The 15,192-nt window shown below is 38.4% G+C and overlaps 4 protein-coding genes across 5 annotated transcripts; 2 read left to right on the top strand and 2 right to left on the bottom strand.

Moving 5' to 3' along the window:
• Positions 1-1,816: 1,816 nt before the first annotated feature.
• On the top strand, positions 1,817-5,536 carry LOC137710893 (dehydrogenase/reductase SDR family member FEY-like). Its single transcript, XM_068450050.1, has 8 exons — positions 1,817-2,143; positions 2,366-2,486; positions 2,567-2,684; positions 2,784-2,920; positions 3,172-3,273; positions 3,785-3,877; positions 4,081-4,153; positions 4,916-5,536. The coding sequence occupies exons 1-8, from the start codon at positions 1,956-1,958 to the stop codon at positions 5,176-5,178; spliced, it is 1,095 nt and encodes a 364-aa protein (XP_068306151.1). The 5' UTR covers positions 1,817-1,955; the 3' UTR covers positions 5,179-5,536.
• Positions 5,537-5,934: 398 nt separating this feature from the next.
• On the top strand, positions 5,935-10,489 carry LOC137710324 (kinase-interacting family protein-like). The gene is made up of 3 exons (XM_068449271.1): positions 5,935-6,170; positions 7,159-7,376; positions 8,872-10,489. The coding sequence occupies exons 2-3, from the start codon at positions 7,196-7,198 to the stop codon at positions 9,870-9,872; spliced, it is 1,182 nt and encodes a 393-aa protein (XP_068305372.1). The 5' UTR covers positions 5,935-6,170; positions 7,159-7,195; the 3' UTR covers positions 9,873-10,489.
• On the bottom strand, positions 10,309-12,444 carry LOC137710325 (uncharacterized). 2 transcript variants are annotated; one of them, XR_011064967.1, is made up of 5 exons: positions 11,842-12,442; positions 11,601-11,738; positions 11,284-11,400; positions 10,708-10,843; positions 10,309-10,610 (listed from the first exon to the last, which is right to left on the bottom strand). XR_011064967.1 is itself a non-coding variant. In XM_068449272.1 (5 exons), the coding sequence occupies exons 1-4, from the start codon at positions 12,328-12,330 to the stop codon at positions 10,796-10,798; spliced, it is 792 nt and encodes a 263-aa protein (XP_068305373.1). In that variant the 5' UTR covers positions 12,331-12,444; the 3' UTR covers positions 10,309-10,707; positions 10,786-10,795. The 2 variants fall into 2 exon arrangements, 1 of the variants encoding a protein (XP_068305373.1); XM_068449272.1 differs by having other exon boundaries at positions 10,309-10,707; positions 10,786-10,843; positions 11,842-12,444.
• An 801-nt stretch (positions 12,445-13,245) lies between these two features.
• Positions 13,246-14,700, bottom strand: LOC137711398 (germin-like protein subfamily 1 member 13). The gene is made up of 2 exons (XM_068450635.1): positions 14,480-14,700; positions 13,246-13,957 (listed from the first exon to the last, which is right to left on the bottom strand). Exons 1-2 carry the CDS (start codon positions 14,604-14,606, stop codon positions 13,404-13,406), a joined length of 681 nt encoding a protein of 226 aa, XP_068306736.1. The 5' UTR covers positions 14,607-14,700; the 3' UTR covers positions 13,246-13,403.
• Between the last annotated feature and the right edge of the window lie 492 nt (positions 14,701-15,192).

The following is a 15,192-nucleotide window of genomic DNA, read 5'->3' as shown; positions in this document are numbered from 1 at the left end:
AGAAACAATAAATAAGCAAAAACAAACTGAAATCGAACGCCAATGCAAGTCAAAACGCAGTACGTAGCAGAGTAAATCTCAACCAAAAGTCTCAGGTGACTCACTGATTCAGTACGTACTTGCAGTTCTTGATTTCTTGCGTTGGTAAAAGAAAATCGAGACGACGACGGTCGATTGAGCAAAAGAAATTCTTGAATAATGGAGAAAGCGAAAGGAATTAGCGACGGAGTGGTGGAATGGATTGAAGAGCTTAGCTAAGCGCAGTGCGAGTGTATATATACTCTGCTCTCACGCAGCTGTTGAATCGCCATGCGACCTTTTAGTTTTTAGAGAGAAGGTGATTGGAGAGAGAAGGAGAGGGATGGAGAGGTGGCACAGCGGGCAATGGGGGTGGTGGTTATTACACTAGCATTTCTCGTTAGAATTCTGTTATAGGAAAGGAAACTGCCCCGATGAGCACACTTGGCGCGTGTGCAACATGCCTAAATCATTTTCCAATCTTCAAACTCTACCTTTTAGCACTTCTAATTAGTATTTCTCAAAAATATTTTTGTACATAGTTTTAATAATTCGTTTTAAATTATACGTTGAAAAACTTCAATGTATAATAACTGCATTGTATACATATTTATCAAATCAGCGAGCTCCACCTCGATTATGTTTGAGGCTTAATGAAACTCTTGATAGAGTTAACGGGAATAATTTCCTTGAACCCTGCATCTCATTTTAGTAAATAGTTTCAATAACAAGTGAAGATAACAAATAATTTCCTTTCTGATTTCACCACCTTCTAACTCCTCAATTCAATTTCTTGATTACGAACTAATAAACGAGGCATAAGAGAGAAGTACCTTCAGCTAGTGAATTTGTAGCTTGTAAAAACAAAGTGGTACAACTTAAGTTATCTAAAAGAGTGATTGTGTGAAGGCTACAAGTGCAGCCATGGCGGAGGCTTTGGCTATTATGCATGGGTGTATGTTGGGAAAAAGTAGGGGTTGGAACCTGATTGTTGTTGAGTCCTACTCTTTGGAATCAATTTCTTGCCTTAGGGACATGGCAAAGAAAGGCAGTTGGGATGCCTTCCCTATTCCTGTGAAGTGTTGCAGATTGGGAAAGGATTTTCTTGATTGTCGCTGGTCTTGGGTTCCAAGACTGGCCAATTTGGCAGTGGGCCAGTTGGTGTCGCGACGTTGTAGGGAAGTATGTGATCATGTTTGGGTTGACATACCCCCATCTTCCCTTATTTATATTCTGCGTAATGATGACCTTCCATGCCCCCCCCTAAGTGCTTTTGGTAGTGTGAGGAGGGACGCTCTAGCATTGCACCATGGTTTAAATGTGACCTCCTCGCACTACTCTTTTCTAGTAGTTATTTCGGCTGTTTGCCGTGGTGTAGGCTTTCTTGTATAACTTTGGCATCTTTGCCTGGATAATGCTATATCCTGACTTCCAAAAAGAGTGATTGTGATGTTGCTGGTGTTTATTAAATACTAGGCTTTGAGTTTGATGTGATATAATGTTTAGTGCTACGATTTGAGATCAATCGTATTCAATTTACAACGTTCATTGTTTTTTGTTTGAGTTGGGATTAATCTACTCTAATATTAATTTGGATTACTCGAATTTAACTAGAGCTTATTTAGAACTAAATTATTCACTAATTATATTTGTAGTTGTAGCCATCTAAAACTCCCGATTCCAGAATAACCAAGGCTTTTCGAACCATTTTTAAGTCAGCACAAATTACGGAAAAAATAATAAAATATTTCGTACACCTAAATGGTCGCCGGGCAAGGCGTCCAAATCCACTTGCCACTACCACTACCAGTACCACTACGAGTAGAGGCCGTATAGACACGGAGGCTCAAGCTACTGTTTTAACTCGCATCAGAGAAGAGAGAGAGGAGGCTGAGGTGGCGGTGTCGGCGGCGTCAAATTCGAAAGAGGAAGTGAAGATGAAGAAGAAAAAGGAAGGATTGGGATGGATAGAGTGGATGAGAGGGTGGTTGTATCTGGCGTACGAGATGCTGTTCCAGAGAATCACGGCCAGCCACTTGCAAAACCCCATGCCTTTGCCTCCCATCAACGATCTCACTTGCATTGTCACTGGATCCACCAGCGGCATCGGCCGCGAAATCGCCAGGTCTCCTCCTTCTCCTTCCTTCAAATCTCGAAACATTGACGATTTCAGTTTTCTTGTTGGCCTGTTTGTTTAGTATAAATGAATCAACTCAGTTAGCAAGATTGCATTGGGACTTAGGGGTCCCACCATTTGGTTACTGAGAATTTTGATAACCTGGTGCCCATTTCTCAGTTTCAATTCTGAATTTTGAATTAGTTTTGCTTAAACATGAAAACTGAACAGGCAGCTAGCGGAATCAGGCGCGCATGTTGTAATGGCGGTGAGGAATACGAAAGCAGCTAATGAGCTGATCCAGAAGTGGCAAAATGAATGGTCTGGAATGGGGCTTCCTCTCAATATTGAGGTAACTTATTAACAGGGCCAACGCTAATATCTACATTTCATTAATTGTATACAAACAATAATATTGTTTAACTTTAATAGGTTATGGAACTTGATCTGCTTTCTTTGGATTCTGTTGTGAGATTTGCCCAAGCATGGAATGCTCGTTTAGGACCTCTCCATGTTCTTATCAACAATGCTGGGATATTTTCAATTGGAGGTTGATCCTTTTGTAGACATTTTTACCTGATTTCAAATGTTCATCCCTTCAGAATCTGATCGGTCATTTGCTGGACTACTCTGTCTTTGGTGTGTTCAGAGCCACAAAAGTTTTCTAAAGATGGTTACGAAGAACACTTGCAAGTGAATCATCTGGCTCCAGCATTGCTATCCGTCTTGCTATTGCCTTCCCTCATTAGAGGATCTCCGAGTCGAATTGTTAATTTGAATTCCGTTGTAAGTTCCACGGTCATCGTGCATAAAATTTTACGCTCTTCTGCTTTTGCTTTTCTGGCTATATATGATATATATAACATTCGCACACCTACGTACACACACATGGAAAGAAAAACTAGATGGCATATATGCTAACTAGTTGTAGATACATCCTTAGGTTTTTATATTGGCACTATAAATGTATTTCACAGTTTGATTTTCTTGTTTTACTGTTATGTTAATCTGAGAATGCTCGTTCTTTCTTTATATAGATGCATTATGTTGGCTTTGTTGACACAGAAGACATGAACGTTGTTTCTGGGAAAAGAAAATATACAAGCTTAGTGGGTTACTCAAGCAGCAAGTTGGCACAGGTGTCTTGAAAGTCTTTATTGTTTGATGGTTTCCATATTTTAGCCGGAACAAGCTTGTAAGAGCTACAAGCTTTTTTTCCTATCCATATTTGTGGAAATGAATTCAGGTCCTCTTGATCTGTAAAGTTTAGCTACTTTGTGTGATATATATATTTGAAATACAGGTGCCTCTCTCTTTAATTAGATCTTTTTAGTTACTTGGACCTGTACATTGATCAAATGCTTGATGATTGGGTGCTATAATCTGCTTGTGTTCTTTGGCTTTCCTCCTTTTTTTTATTTTTTTTTATTTTTATTTTTTTTATTTTATAATTTTGTTTTAATTTTTTTAATTTTTATGGTTTCAACTTCTGCTTTGATCTCTCTTATCTATTAGTGTAAAAGCTGGTCATCTATTACCCAAGGCTGGACACATTTGCACATAATTAAATGTCAATTAACTGCGGTGGTATGTATATAATTTTCGAAACTAAAACAAGACTACTCTAACCTAGTTGTATATGGATTGCAGATTATGTTTAGTAGTGTCCTACATAAGCGGCTGCCTGCTGAATCTGGCATTAGTGTAGTGTGCGTTTCACCTGGAATTGTCCAGACTAATGTTGTAAGTATCTTGACGCGTTCCCCTCCATTCTTTGTTATCTTGAAGACGGATGTGCCTTCAAGGTTTCTATATGAAAGTTCTAATTGACAGTCTTGCATGTTATTGTTTTATGTACCTTGAAGATTTTACGTTCAAATATTATTTACATATACAGTATAGTATATTGAGTTTTATGTATCATTTTGGGTTTCAATTAATTACAGGCAAGGGATCTACCCAAGATTGTTCAGGCTGCGTATCATCTAGTACCTTATTTTATGTTTAGTGCTCAAGAAGGTGTGTCCCTCTTGCTATTACATTTCATTTACCATTTTATACCTTCTTACTTATAAGATACTGAAAGCACCTCAGAAGCAAGGTTTGTAACTTATCTTTGATGAGTAGTTAATATCATCTCGTATTTTACTGCATTTAGTAAAGTTAAGAGTGGGCCATAATTAAAGTCACCCGAGCCTGTGAGTTGGCCAGATAAAGATTAAAAAAGATAAGATGGAACGGAATAGAAAAGTCGGTTCTTCTCATCATCTTCTTGTCTTGGTCCTGTTCCTTTTTCACTTTGTTAAACCCAAAGAACTTGCTTAAACCCAACTGCGACTTTTTAAACGAAAGAACAACAATAATGCTAGAAGAGCTTTTGGCAAATAGGAATGTCTAAGAAACTGAAACACTTATATATGTGCTACAAAGACGTGGCTTGTGCTTATATGTGCTAGATGCGCATACGTACCTAAATTTGAAAACGTAAAATGTAAAGAAAATAAAACAAGGTATTATTCTGAGTACCCCTGGGATCATCCTAGACTTGTAAAGTGTAGATGAAAACCTCATCTTTATGATAGATAACTTCCTAATCACTTATTTATGAATTATTAAGCTATCAGGTACTGTTGACTCTTTGCTCCTAAGTGATCTACTTAACAGATCCTAATTTTACCGCCCAAGCAATCAATAAAGCTTTTGATGCTCATTTGAAGACAGAACCAAAAGAAGGGAGGGAGGGATTGTGAAAATCATATTGGACTGATTTATTGTATGCAGGTTCTAGGAGTGCTCTGTTTGCAGCCACTGATCCACAGATTCCGGAGTACTGTGAATTGTTGAAAACGGATGACTTTCCTGTTTGTGCCTTTATTTCTCAAGATTGCCATCCAACGAATCCTTCAGAAGAATCGCATAATGTTGACACTTCTCACGAAGTGTGGGAGAAGACATTTGAGATGATTGGCCTTCCGTCTGATGCAGTGGAGAGGCTTATAGAAGGGGAAGAAGTTGCATGCAGATACGGGGCTCATGGGGAGTAGCCTTATTGCATGATATGCTAAAAGTGCGTGTCAAATGTGCAGCCTAGATAACGTGTGGAAGGGTTGAATGCAGAAGAAAGACTGGAGTGGCACGATCATCTGGAAGAAATTTGAAGAGATGGTGTTGTGTTGTGTTGTACACCAATTTAGTTGTTTAGATTTGTTTTTAACTTGTGACGGGTGCGGGAACAGAAACGATTATGAAGGTCTGACGCTGGTTTTTAACTTGTGATGGTGTTTTCAACCCCGCTCTTCCCAGTTCCCACCGGTGGAATTGTTTTCTTGGTGTAAACTAATGTTTTCAATTACATAGACATTATATGTAGAGAATTATTTAGACACAATTTCAGTGTTAAAAAGATGAGTAATGACTTAAGAATGCAAGCAAACAATATCCACGAATTTAGATTTAAATGAGATGGGATGGAAGTTATAGGAGGCGGGACAATGCAAGCAAACAATACAACGCTACGTTTTAATGGGTACATGGGGGCCACTGCCAATGTAATGTTTTTAACCATTAATACAACGTTATGTGAAAAATATTATAAATGATTTTGTATTAGTGCTTTGGAACGCTATATCTCTCCAAAGACTTGGATTCTCACTCGGATGTGAAAATAAAAATTTGAAAAGATTTGGAAAGAGGCAGCATGTGAGAGTACACATGGTAATGGTATACATATATACACTCAACAGCGCCGACCCTCTTTCACTTCTCTCTCTCTCTCCGTCCTTAATCAAGAATGGTGGGAATGTAATAAGTATTATTAGGAGCTTTGCTTAGGCTCTTGCTTTGCCCTCACATACGTTACTCTTCTCCTTAATTTATATTATTTATTTTAGAGCAGGGATAATATATAATCGTGGTTTAATTACAGCTATACCCCTGGAACCAGCGCTAGCTATTTCATCTGCTCCCCCGTCGTCTTGAGTCTCTTGGGTATTCAGTATTCTCCTCTCTCTGGTCCTGCCTCTGCCTCTGCCTGCAGGTAACTCTCTCCTCTCTCTCTCTCTCTCTCTCTCTCTCTCTCTCTCTCTCTCTCTCTCATATCATTTGTTCATTACTTAGTATTGTTCAGTAATTCAAATACCGCACATAATGATATCTTTCAAGCACCGCACCCGCAAGTATGAATTATGAAAGCGGCGTTAATGATTTGAAATTTTGAATGCCATACACAGAGTCTGAGTCTCCATACTATAATCTCTCAACGGTTGTCTTTTATTAAAAATCAACTCATCATCTCCTTAATTAATTAATTAATTTATTTTCTTTTCTTTTCTTTGCATATGTAATTATATATTGTGATTTGTGGGCAGATGAGACAAACATTTGGAATTTGGAATGGAAAGGGAGATTGAGATTCAAACAGACAAACAAACAATGAAAAAACAATTATGCTTCTGTCTCTGATCATCATTTGTTTAGTAAATCCAGTTTTCATTCAGTTAATCCGTCTGTGTTTTTTAAGAAAGAATCAAAGGATAGAAATTAGGATGTCTTTCTCCTAAATAAAATCACACTGATTAATTTCCTCCCTGGAAATTATGCATGGGGAATTGAGTCATGATCAATGTTCCAAAGCTAAACCCACGTACATACATACATACATACATACGCACACATATGTGAAATGAACAGTGTTGATACTCGTTGTTTTATAAACCGAAAAGAAGAACATTATTATCTTTCGAATTCATTGCTCTTCCTCCTCCTCCTCGAGATCTGCGCTTTAATGTCTTGTACTGCAAGGGAAAGAAATAGGTTTGTGTGGTGCTGCTGCTTCTGCTATCATCTGCGCTTTCTTGTCTTGTACAACAAGGTGTACGTACGGTCTCCGTCTTAAATGCGTTTCAGAAACGAAACCCTACTCCTGCTCTTTCTGTTTCCACAAAGTTTATACTGTTCATGAACAGCAAACTAATGTTTTTATTTTGCTTTTCTTTTATTAATTTAATTTATTCACTTTTATGAAGCTGTTGACTGTTGTGGGAGGCTTGAGAGTCTCGAGACATGTCGATGGGACCGACAGCGGGGAAGAAGCAAATAACAATGTCATCAGCTTCATCAAATCCTCCTCCTCCTCCTCCTTCAGTTGAGTCGTCGGCTCCTCCAAGTCCAAGAAGCAGTTTAAGCAGCAGCAACAAGTCCACCATGAATCGGAAACCCCCATGGCTCTTGCCCGTCCTTGACGGTAGGAACATTTTCACCTGAATCATTTTTCTTCTCCCTTCAACTTTTACTCATGGACCCGGAGAACAACTTGCATAAAAAGACCATCATTTGGCGTTTAGTTGAATAATACAATGTTGCATTCAAGTCATTCTCTATAATTCTTTTTATCTTTGTTTTGGTGCATGCATGATTGAATTGAACAACGTACTTGTGATCTTGACCGATTACTTTAGTTTGATTATGGATGAAAAGTTGAATGGAAAAGCTTAGGAGGGTTTTCGTGCAAGCACATGTGATGATGGGATGTGACAACTGACTAGGTAAACGTACGTAGCCTGGAGTTTACCATCTTTGTCTCTTTGTCTGTCCATCCACCCTTCCTTTGTATTTGAATTTCAAAACTCCATCTGATGAGTGGTCACTAGTCTAGTCGGAAGATAACATGGCCATTGGCTTGTAGCGGTATATAATTGATTTTGTTTAATATTTTTATTCGAGGCAGGAAGTAAGGCACCGACCTCTCTCTTTCATCTTTCATTGCACATTACTCGATCCCCCCTTTCTTTTCTTTTTTTTTTCTTCTTCTTCTTTTTCATGTTCTATGCTACAAACTCATGGTGCTAGGATTAGGTGCAGGATTCAAGGAAAGAGAGATAACCTGCATGAATTGATGCAACATTTTTCAACATTCTTTCTTTTTTTTAAACAATAATTCTGCATGAAATGATGCATCATTTTATTTTATTTAAAGCTCATAGAGTGTGGAATTTAATTATAAATCCCCCATGGTAACTTTGTTTTTATGAAAAAGTGTAGTAGACAAAAAATCAGTGACTCAATTACGTTCGAGTATGAACTGGTGTATGCTATACACATCTACACATTCGAGTATGAACCATTGCTGATTCCGCTATAAGATTTAGTTTGTATCAAATTTGAAACCAATGGGGGAGGGTATTTATTTTTTATGTTTTGAACAAACTATAGTATATACATTAAGCGGATGAGGGAGTGATTAAGCTTTACAATAGGCTTGACATAATAATGTGGTTCAACTTCGTCTTTCACGAAAATTGAATTTAAGATTTTTCACTTACAGATGAGGAATATCATTAAACCGTAGTATTAAGTAGCTATAAAGGAGGGAATGTACGTATCTTGATGGATACGATGGTGAGTGACATATATGTCTCCATGGGGAAATGGGTCATTTCACAATTTGGTGGTCCTGCTCAATTCAAAATCTCTTTTCGAATTAGATGCTCTGCTCACTCTCTAGTCTCCATCATAATTTCCCAATTTAAACTCCAATTTGATTTTTTTAATTGCATGTTTAATTTGTTTGTTACTTTTGATCTCTGCACTCCACATTTAAGCTCAGCAGCCCGACCCAAAAAAGAAAAAGCCCAGCAGCATATAATGTGCATGTTATTGATGACAAATATGAGCGGAAGCGAATGCTGCATTCTAGTTCAAATAAGATTAACGGATGCCTCGGTTGTTATATATGTCAGATATGGAAGAGAGGATGAAGATGCTGGCATCTAACACAGCTCAACAAGACACTGGAGACACCTTCGCTGAACGAGCCGAGGCTTACTACAAACGACGCCCTCAGCTTCTCTCTCTACTTCAAGACTTGTACAATGCCTACCTCACTTTATCCGATCGTTACATTCAAACAATCGCCAAAACCAATCATCGACGCGGACACTCCTCCCAAACCTCAATCACTGATAATGACTACTATGACGACTATCATGACCAACAAGACCGAGATGGTGATACATTAAGCCAGATGGATTCGTACGTGGACAGTTCCCTCTCCTATCAGCAATTACCTCTGGCTGCTGCCGCTCAGGATGATGGCATGGTTTTGGATTTGGACGCGATTGTTACGGAGATTGTGATGAAGAATGTCGAATGCGATATCTTACTTGATGAGGCCAACACCACAGAGAGGCGATACAATGAGTCATCCAGGAAGATAGAGTTGCAGAAGAGCTTGCTTGAGGTGCTGGAGTCCGAAAGGCTCATACTACTGCATGAGAATGCCAAGTTGGGGTACAAAATGGGTGCACTGATGGAAGAGAACAAAGCCCTCGCATCCGAGTCCATGTTCATCAAGAGGAAAGCTGGAGAGCTGGCTAGATGTCTGCTCAAGGTGAGGGAGGATCAGAGGGTGTGCATGCTTAGCCGTAAAATCGAGGACCTGCAGGGCCAGATTTATGGGTTGGAGAGGAGGAACAAGGAGTACTATGAGCAACTCGTGAAGAGAGACCAATGGTCCTCCCAACTTGTACAAGAAGAGAGTAGGAGCATCAACAACAAGAGCAAGTTTAATGGGAATGAGGTGAACATGGAGGTTTGCTTCCAAATAGGGAAGATCAATCGGAGGCTGAAGAGCGGTCATAGCACAGTGAAGGATTTTGGCGCTGTGAGCGGGAAGAAGGGTTTGAGTTGGTGGGGAAAGGTCAAGAACATGGATTTGTTTCTGTGCGGAGGCTCTACTTAACCTTAATGGTATCTGTTTAGTAAACTTAAGTTAACGGTGGTCTGTTTATATTTCTTCTATTGTTCGGTTGACTCAACGCTGTAATGAACCTGATGACTCCATGGTGATCCTGCCTTATATTAGTTTCATGGTCAAGGAGAATTTGATGCTGAAACCAGGTAAGGTGTGCCACAAAAGTTGAAGTTGCCAACTTTTAATCTATGACTAAACTATTGAATGTTTCAAATGAATTTCCAGCGTTTAGGTCGTTATTTGGAAACTGTACAGTTCATTAAGCAAAACCGATTTCCTCACACAGATGAAAAAGGGACAGTTCTCAAACAGAATTCTGTCTCTAAATTTAGTCAAAATCTTGCCTAAACAATCGGATATGAGGAGACTAAAACGAGTAGATTGGAAGATTAGTAAAATGAACACTACACTCTGATCCTGATCCTTAGTATAACAAATGTCTTGTGTAGATTACGACTATTAAATAGGTGCATCAGAAAGTTGTGAGATCCCCACTCGTCCGAGGACATAGTGCTAGTTAGGCTCATGAAGAAAAAACTTGCAGATTTCACGAATTTGTATATATACAATGCCCTGAGGCTGTTGCAATTGATTTAAAGAGAAAAGTGCTGGTCCTATAACTTACCATTTTTCCAGTATACGTCATCATCTTCTTCTTCCTTTTTACCGCCATTCTTAATACATCAGGGTCAAAATTGGCTGGACTCTTGTCTTGAGTTGTAGAAACTGGGATTGGGGAAAAAGAAATCATGTTTGAGATGTTCTGCTAAGTATAGTACAGTCAAGTGAAATAATGTTCTGAAAACCATCTAAAGAGACCCACCTGGAAGCAAGCAGAACAAACATTATGACTTATCATCAAAGTTGAGTAATTGATCGATTTATACATGACTCCAGGAACATTGCAGCTCTTAAGGCAGATTTGCGGCAGTGAGTTTCTCTAGGTTTGCAATCCTAGCCTGCATCAGTGGCACAGGTGATGAGAAAAGTATGATATCAATAAATGGGAAAAGAATTCGACAACCACCATTTGTAAACAAAAATCCAATTGCATTAGCTCTGGATCAAGTTCAACTCCAGACTACAGAAAACAAACTCGAGGTTCAGATTGCACTGTTCAACCCAAAACCAAATTGTACGTTTAACCGACCTAGCAATGGAAGGCAGAAATCAAATCTAAGAGCAGTGAAATTTCACGTACATATATATGTTCCGTGCCATTTTCCAAGCCATCTTCAAGTTAAAGTTATAAATTTTTTGTGTATTTACATCTTGCATTACATTCAGGACAGGAGTAGACAAAGTCTCCAGAACGCATCAAATCTTGCACATTGAACGGATTACATGGATAATCATGTATAAGGATATAGTCACAAAGTCAGTGATAAAAATTGACTACCTTGAAAGATTTGGAACGTCGAAGAGAAGGATCCATCTGTAAAGCTGTCGAATATGATCTCTGCGCCGAGTCAAATTTGTTCATGACCAAGAATGCATCACCTTGGCAAATATAAGCCTGAACAAAGTACAAATTATGATCAACTTTATGAAATTAAAATGTATTGTGACCACTGCCTACTGCCTACCCAGAGAGGCAGAGGCAGCAGGGAGAAATGCTGGATGCTAATAACCATATATACATACACACGTGGTAATTAATTAAGCAATGGAATAATTTATTAGTTAACGAATCAAATAATGAGACCAAGCATGCACCTCAGGATAGAGAGGATGCAAAGCCAAAGCTTGAGCGGCATCTTCAAGAGCCCCGGAACAATTGCCGGATGCTAATCTTGCAAGGGACCTCTCCTTATACATAATATGAACACCCCCAATTGGTCCTAATTCTATAGCCTGCATGCAGTAATATGCTAATTGTGTTTAATTAAATTAAATCACTTGTTATATTTTCTTTTAAATATATAACTGAGAGTAGTGAGAGCTAGCTAGAGAGTACCTGTGAGAGGAGGAGCTCAGCCTGAGAGAAATTGTTCTTGTCAACTACTTCACTTCGCGCCTTGTTTCTCAACGCCAGCGCTTCCAAACTCTTGTTAACAATAGCGTTCCAATTCGAACCACCACCACCATCACCTCCTCTTCCCCCTGGCAGAACTAGTGCCACGAGGACCTCGGCCGCTCGAGCGGTGGTGCCGCAGTGAGCGACCAAAGTCGCGGCGGGAAGCGCCACGAGGTTGGGGCCTGCCCCACAGCGGCCCAAGCAGCCGGAGGATTTGACGGAGACGTTAGGAGGCGCGAGATCGGTGAGAGCCTCAACGATTTGCATCGAACCTTGTCTGCGGCAAGTGCGGTTGGTGCACACCCTAATTTCCTTGACGTCCTCTGCTGACTGACAATCTTTGACCACGATGCGGCGTCGCACACGCCTGGAATAAGATCTAGAGGCGGCGGAGGCAGTAGCTCCAGGTAGAGGCAGCACCACATCCATTTCTCTATGTGCAGAGATAGATGACAGTTAATTTCCTACTGTAATCCGCGTAACAAATGCTTCCGTTACTTGTGTTCCAACCGTTTCACTTACAAATTACGATATTTTTCTTTAATGCCCTTAAAATTGTATTTTTTCACAAATTATGAGCTACAAGTCGTAAATTTCTAATTTAAAGGACCAATCAGAAGCTTACTTTTGTATCATTTTCGTCGTGCGATAAGCATTTTAATAAATTGTGTTGGGCGATCAGTGATTTTCTAGAACTTGGATAACACTTTTGCTTATCGACAGTATTTAATTATTTTATTTTCGGTCCACTACACATTAAAAATCTATAAAAAAAATAAAAAAAACTTCTATATATTACTCAATAAATGCTCCAACACTTTGAAGTTTGAAATGGGCTTATAGCTTCTATAATATTTAAAATTTGTAATTCTTACGAAAATTATGAGCTGCAAGTCATTATTTCTTATTAATATTTTCTAATCCAAAAGAACAATTGTAAGGCTCTTAATAATTCATGTAGAGCATTTAGTGATTTTGTGGAACCCGCTAAACAATATGATGGATTTGTGACCTCATCATAAATGGAGATCAAATTGGCAAACAATTACAGTGACTGTATCCACACACATGAAAATAAAATTTGAGGGGTTCATTGTAATTAGGCTACCTCCATTTTGATCAAGTATTTGTATTTGTTGATACCTGACACTTTGTTCTCCATTTTATGGTGAAATCACGAAGACCACACAAATCCACCAATATTGCTTTGTCCTCTTTGTATGGTTGCACTGACCAACACAACACAACACACAAAACATTAAAACCCAGCTACATCTACATGACAAGTAATTGCTTTTTTCGATTGTTCAAACTAAAAGTAAGAGCTCGACCGAAATTTCGGGATAAGCAACATACATCACTGTTTTATTAATATTATACTGGTACATCATTACATAAGCAAAATCAAACCATGATCTTCTTATTTACTTAATTTTAGATTTCATATAATTTGTGTAGTTGTTTTAATATTAGATTTCATATAATTTGTGTAGTCGTTTTGATTAATGGTTGTTGTACCAAAACTGTTTCTGAAGATAATCAACCTCCTTCTCGTCCACCTGGAATGCCTTGGCCAAAACATCAGGGTTGATGTGAGGGTTGGATCCGAAGACTGCATTCGCAATGGTGATCACTCCCGGGTTCTGGCTGCTGAGACCCGCGATGGCCAAACCGTTGGTTTTTCCGACATTGAGTTGGAAGTGAATAAGACCGACTGGGAACACAAACACATCTCCCTTGTACAACACTTTGGTGAACAGCCGATTGCCGTCGGCATTGGATGTGACGAATCCGACGTAGAGTGAGCCTTCCAGGACTATGAGTATCTCCGTGGCACGAGGGTGAGTGTGAGGAGGATTGAGGCCATTTGGTGCAAAGTCTAAGCGAGCAAAGGATATGCCGAGAGTGTTGAGTCCGGGTATATCGTCTACGTTTGCTGCCGTAACAATTGAACCAATCGGATTCGATGTGTTTCCGGGGTTCCGAAGCTTGTCAGAGAAGAAATCGTTTGCTGACGCAAGTTTTGGGTTCTTGCAGAACTTCCCGTTCACAAACACTGTTCGAAATGAAACAGACAAACAAATTAATCTTTTTTTTTCTTTTTTTTTTTTTTTAAATTTTTTTTATGCACGTACGTGTTGTACATGCATGGATGATGATGAGCCATCAGCCATGTAACATCAGCCTTGCACAATCATATAAGGTTTAGGGCTGAGTAATACTATTCATATTATGTTTTTGTATCATATTTTCTTAATTATTAGTTTATTAAATAATAAATTAAATTTAAAAATCTGAGTAATTCAAATGATATGGTTGTTCACGTCAAATGCTACCTAAGGTGGTATAAAAATGTGATACAACCCAAGAGCACATTCTATTTGAGAATAGTTAATAAGACTAATATGGTATGAATAACATTACTCTTTAGGCCTTGTTATTTCCTACGTACTCTATATATTTACTAAAAGGAATTTTACTTGACAAAAAAATAAAACATAAATTAATTATACAACATAATAGTAATCTTAATTAATGATATTGTATTTATGTAATTAAAACATATAATTATACGTACCAGCAGGATCGGTGTTATTAATTGCTACGCAAAAATCCTGAAGAGGACTTGGATCAGAGGCAGAGGCAAGGAGGGTGGCGAATGCTAATAGGGCAATAGCAGTTACAGGGAAATGAACTCCTTTCATCGCTAGCTAAAGTTTATAGGAGATTATCCTATAGATTAGCAAGGACTTGGACCTTGTACTTTGATATATACCGTGTAACTAAAGTAGTATTAGATGATCAGTTGCTTTGAGATGGATGCAAATTATGTATGGGGACACTTCTGTATTTATAGATTAGCAAGAGACACTGATGATGAACTGGTCTTGGATTTTCCTTCTCGATAATCGAAGCAGGTAAAGACTTGGTTGTAATTACGAATTGATTGAACTGGTCTTGGATTATAATTTAATATTAACTGAACTGGTCTTGGATTAACATTTATTATTAATAAAATTTAGTAAAACTAAAATATGCGTGTATAGGTGTTTTCAGTAACTAATTAAATCGATCTCAATTAAGATAACCGAAATTAAAACTATAAATTATGAATAATTTGACACTTGAAATCAGAAGCTACTTATGTTTGAATTTTCCAGCACATAAATAATTTGACCGAGTCCCATTATTTGGTGTTTCAATATACAATATACAATTTTGCTTGAAAAAGAACCAAGTGAAGAATATCCTGTTAAAGATAACTTTAATCCCACAATTGTTGAGGGCAAT

The sequence above is a fragment of the Pyrus communis genome, chromosome 12 (assembly GCF_963583255.1).
Source record: "Pyrus communis chromosome 12, drPyrComm1.1, whole genome shotgun sequence".
Classification (NCBI taxonomy): Eukaryota; Viridiplantae; Streptophyta; class Magnoliopsida; order Rosales; family Rosaceae; genus Pyrus; species Pyrus communis.
Note: the sequence above shows the minus strand (reverse complement) of the source record. Positions and strands in the feature narration are given on the sequence as shown.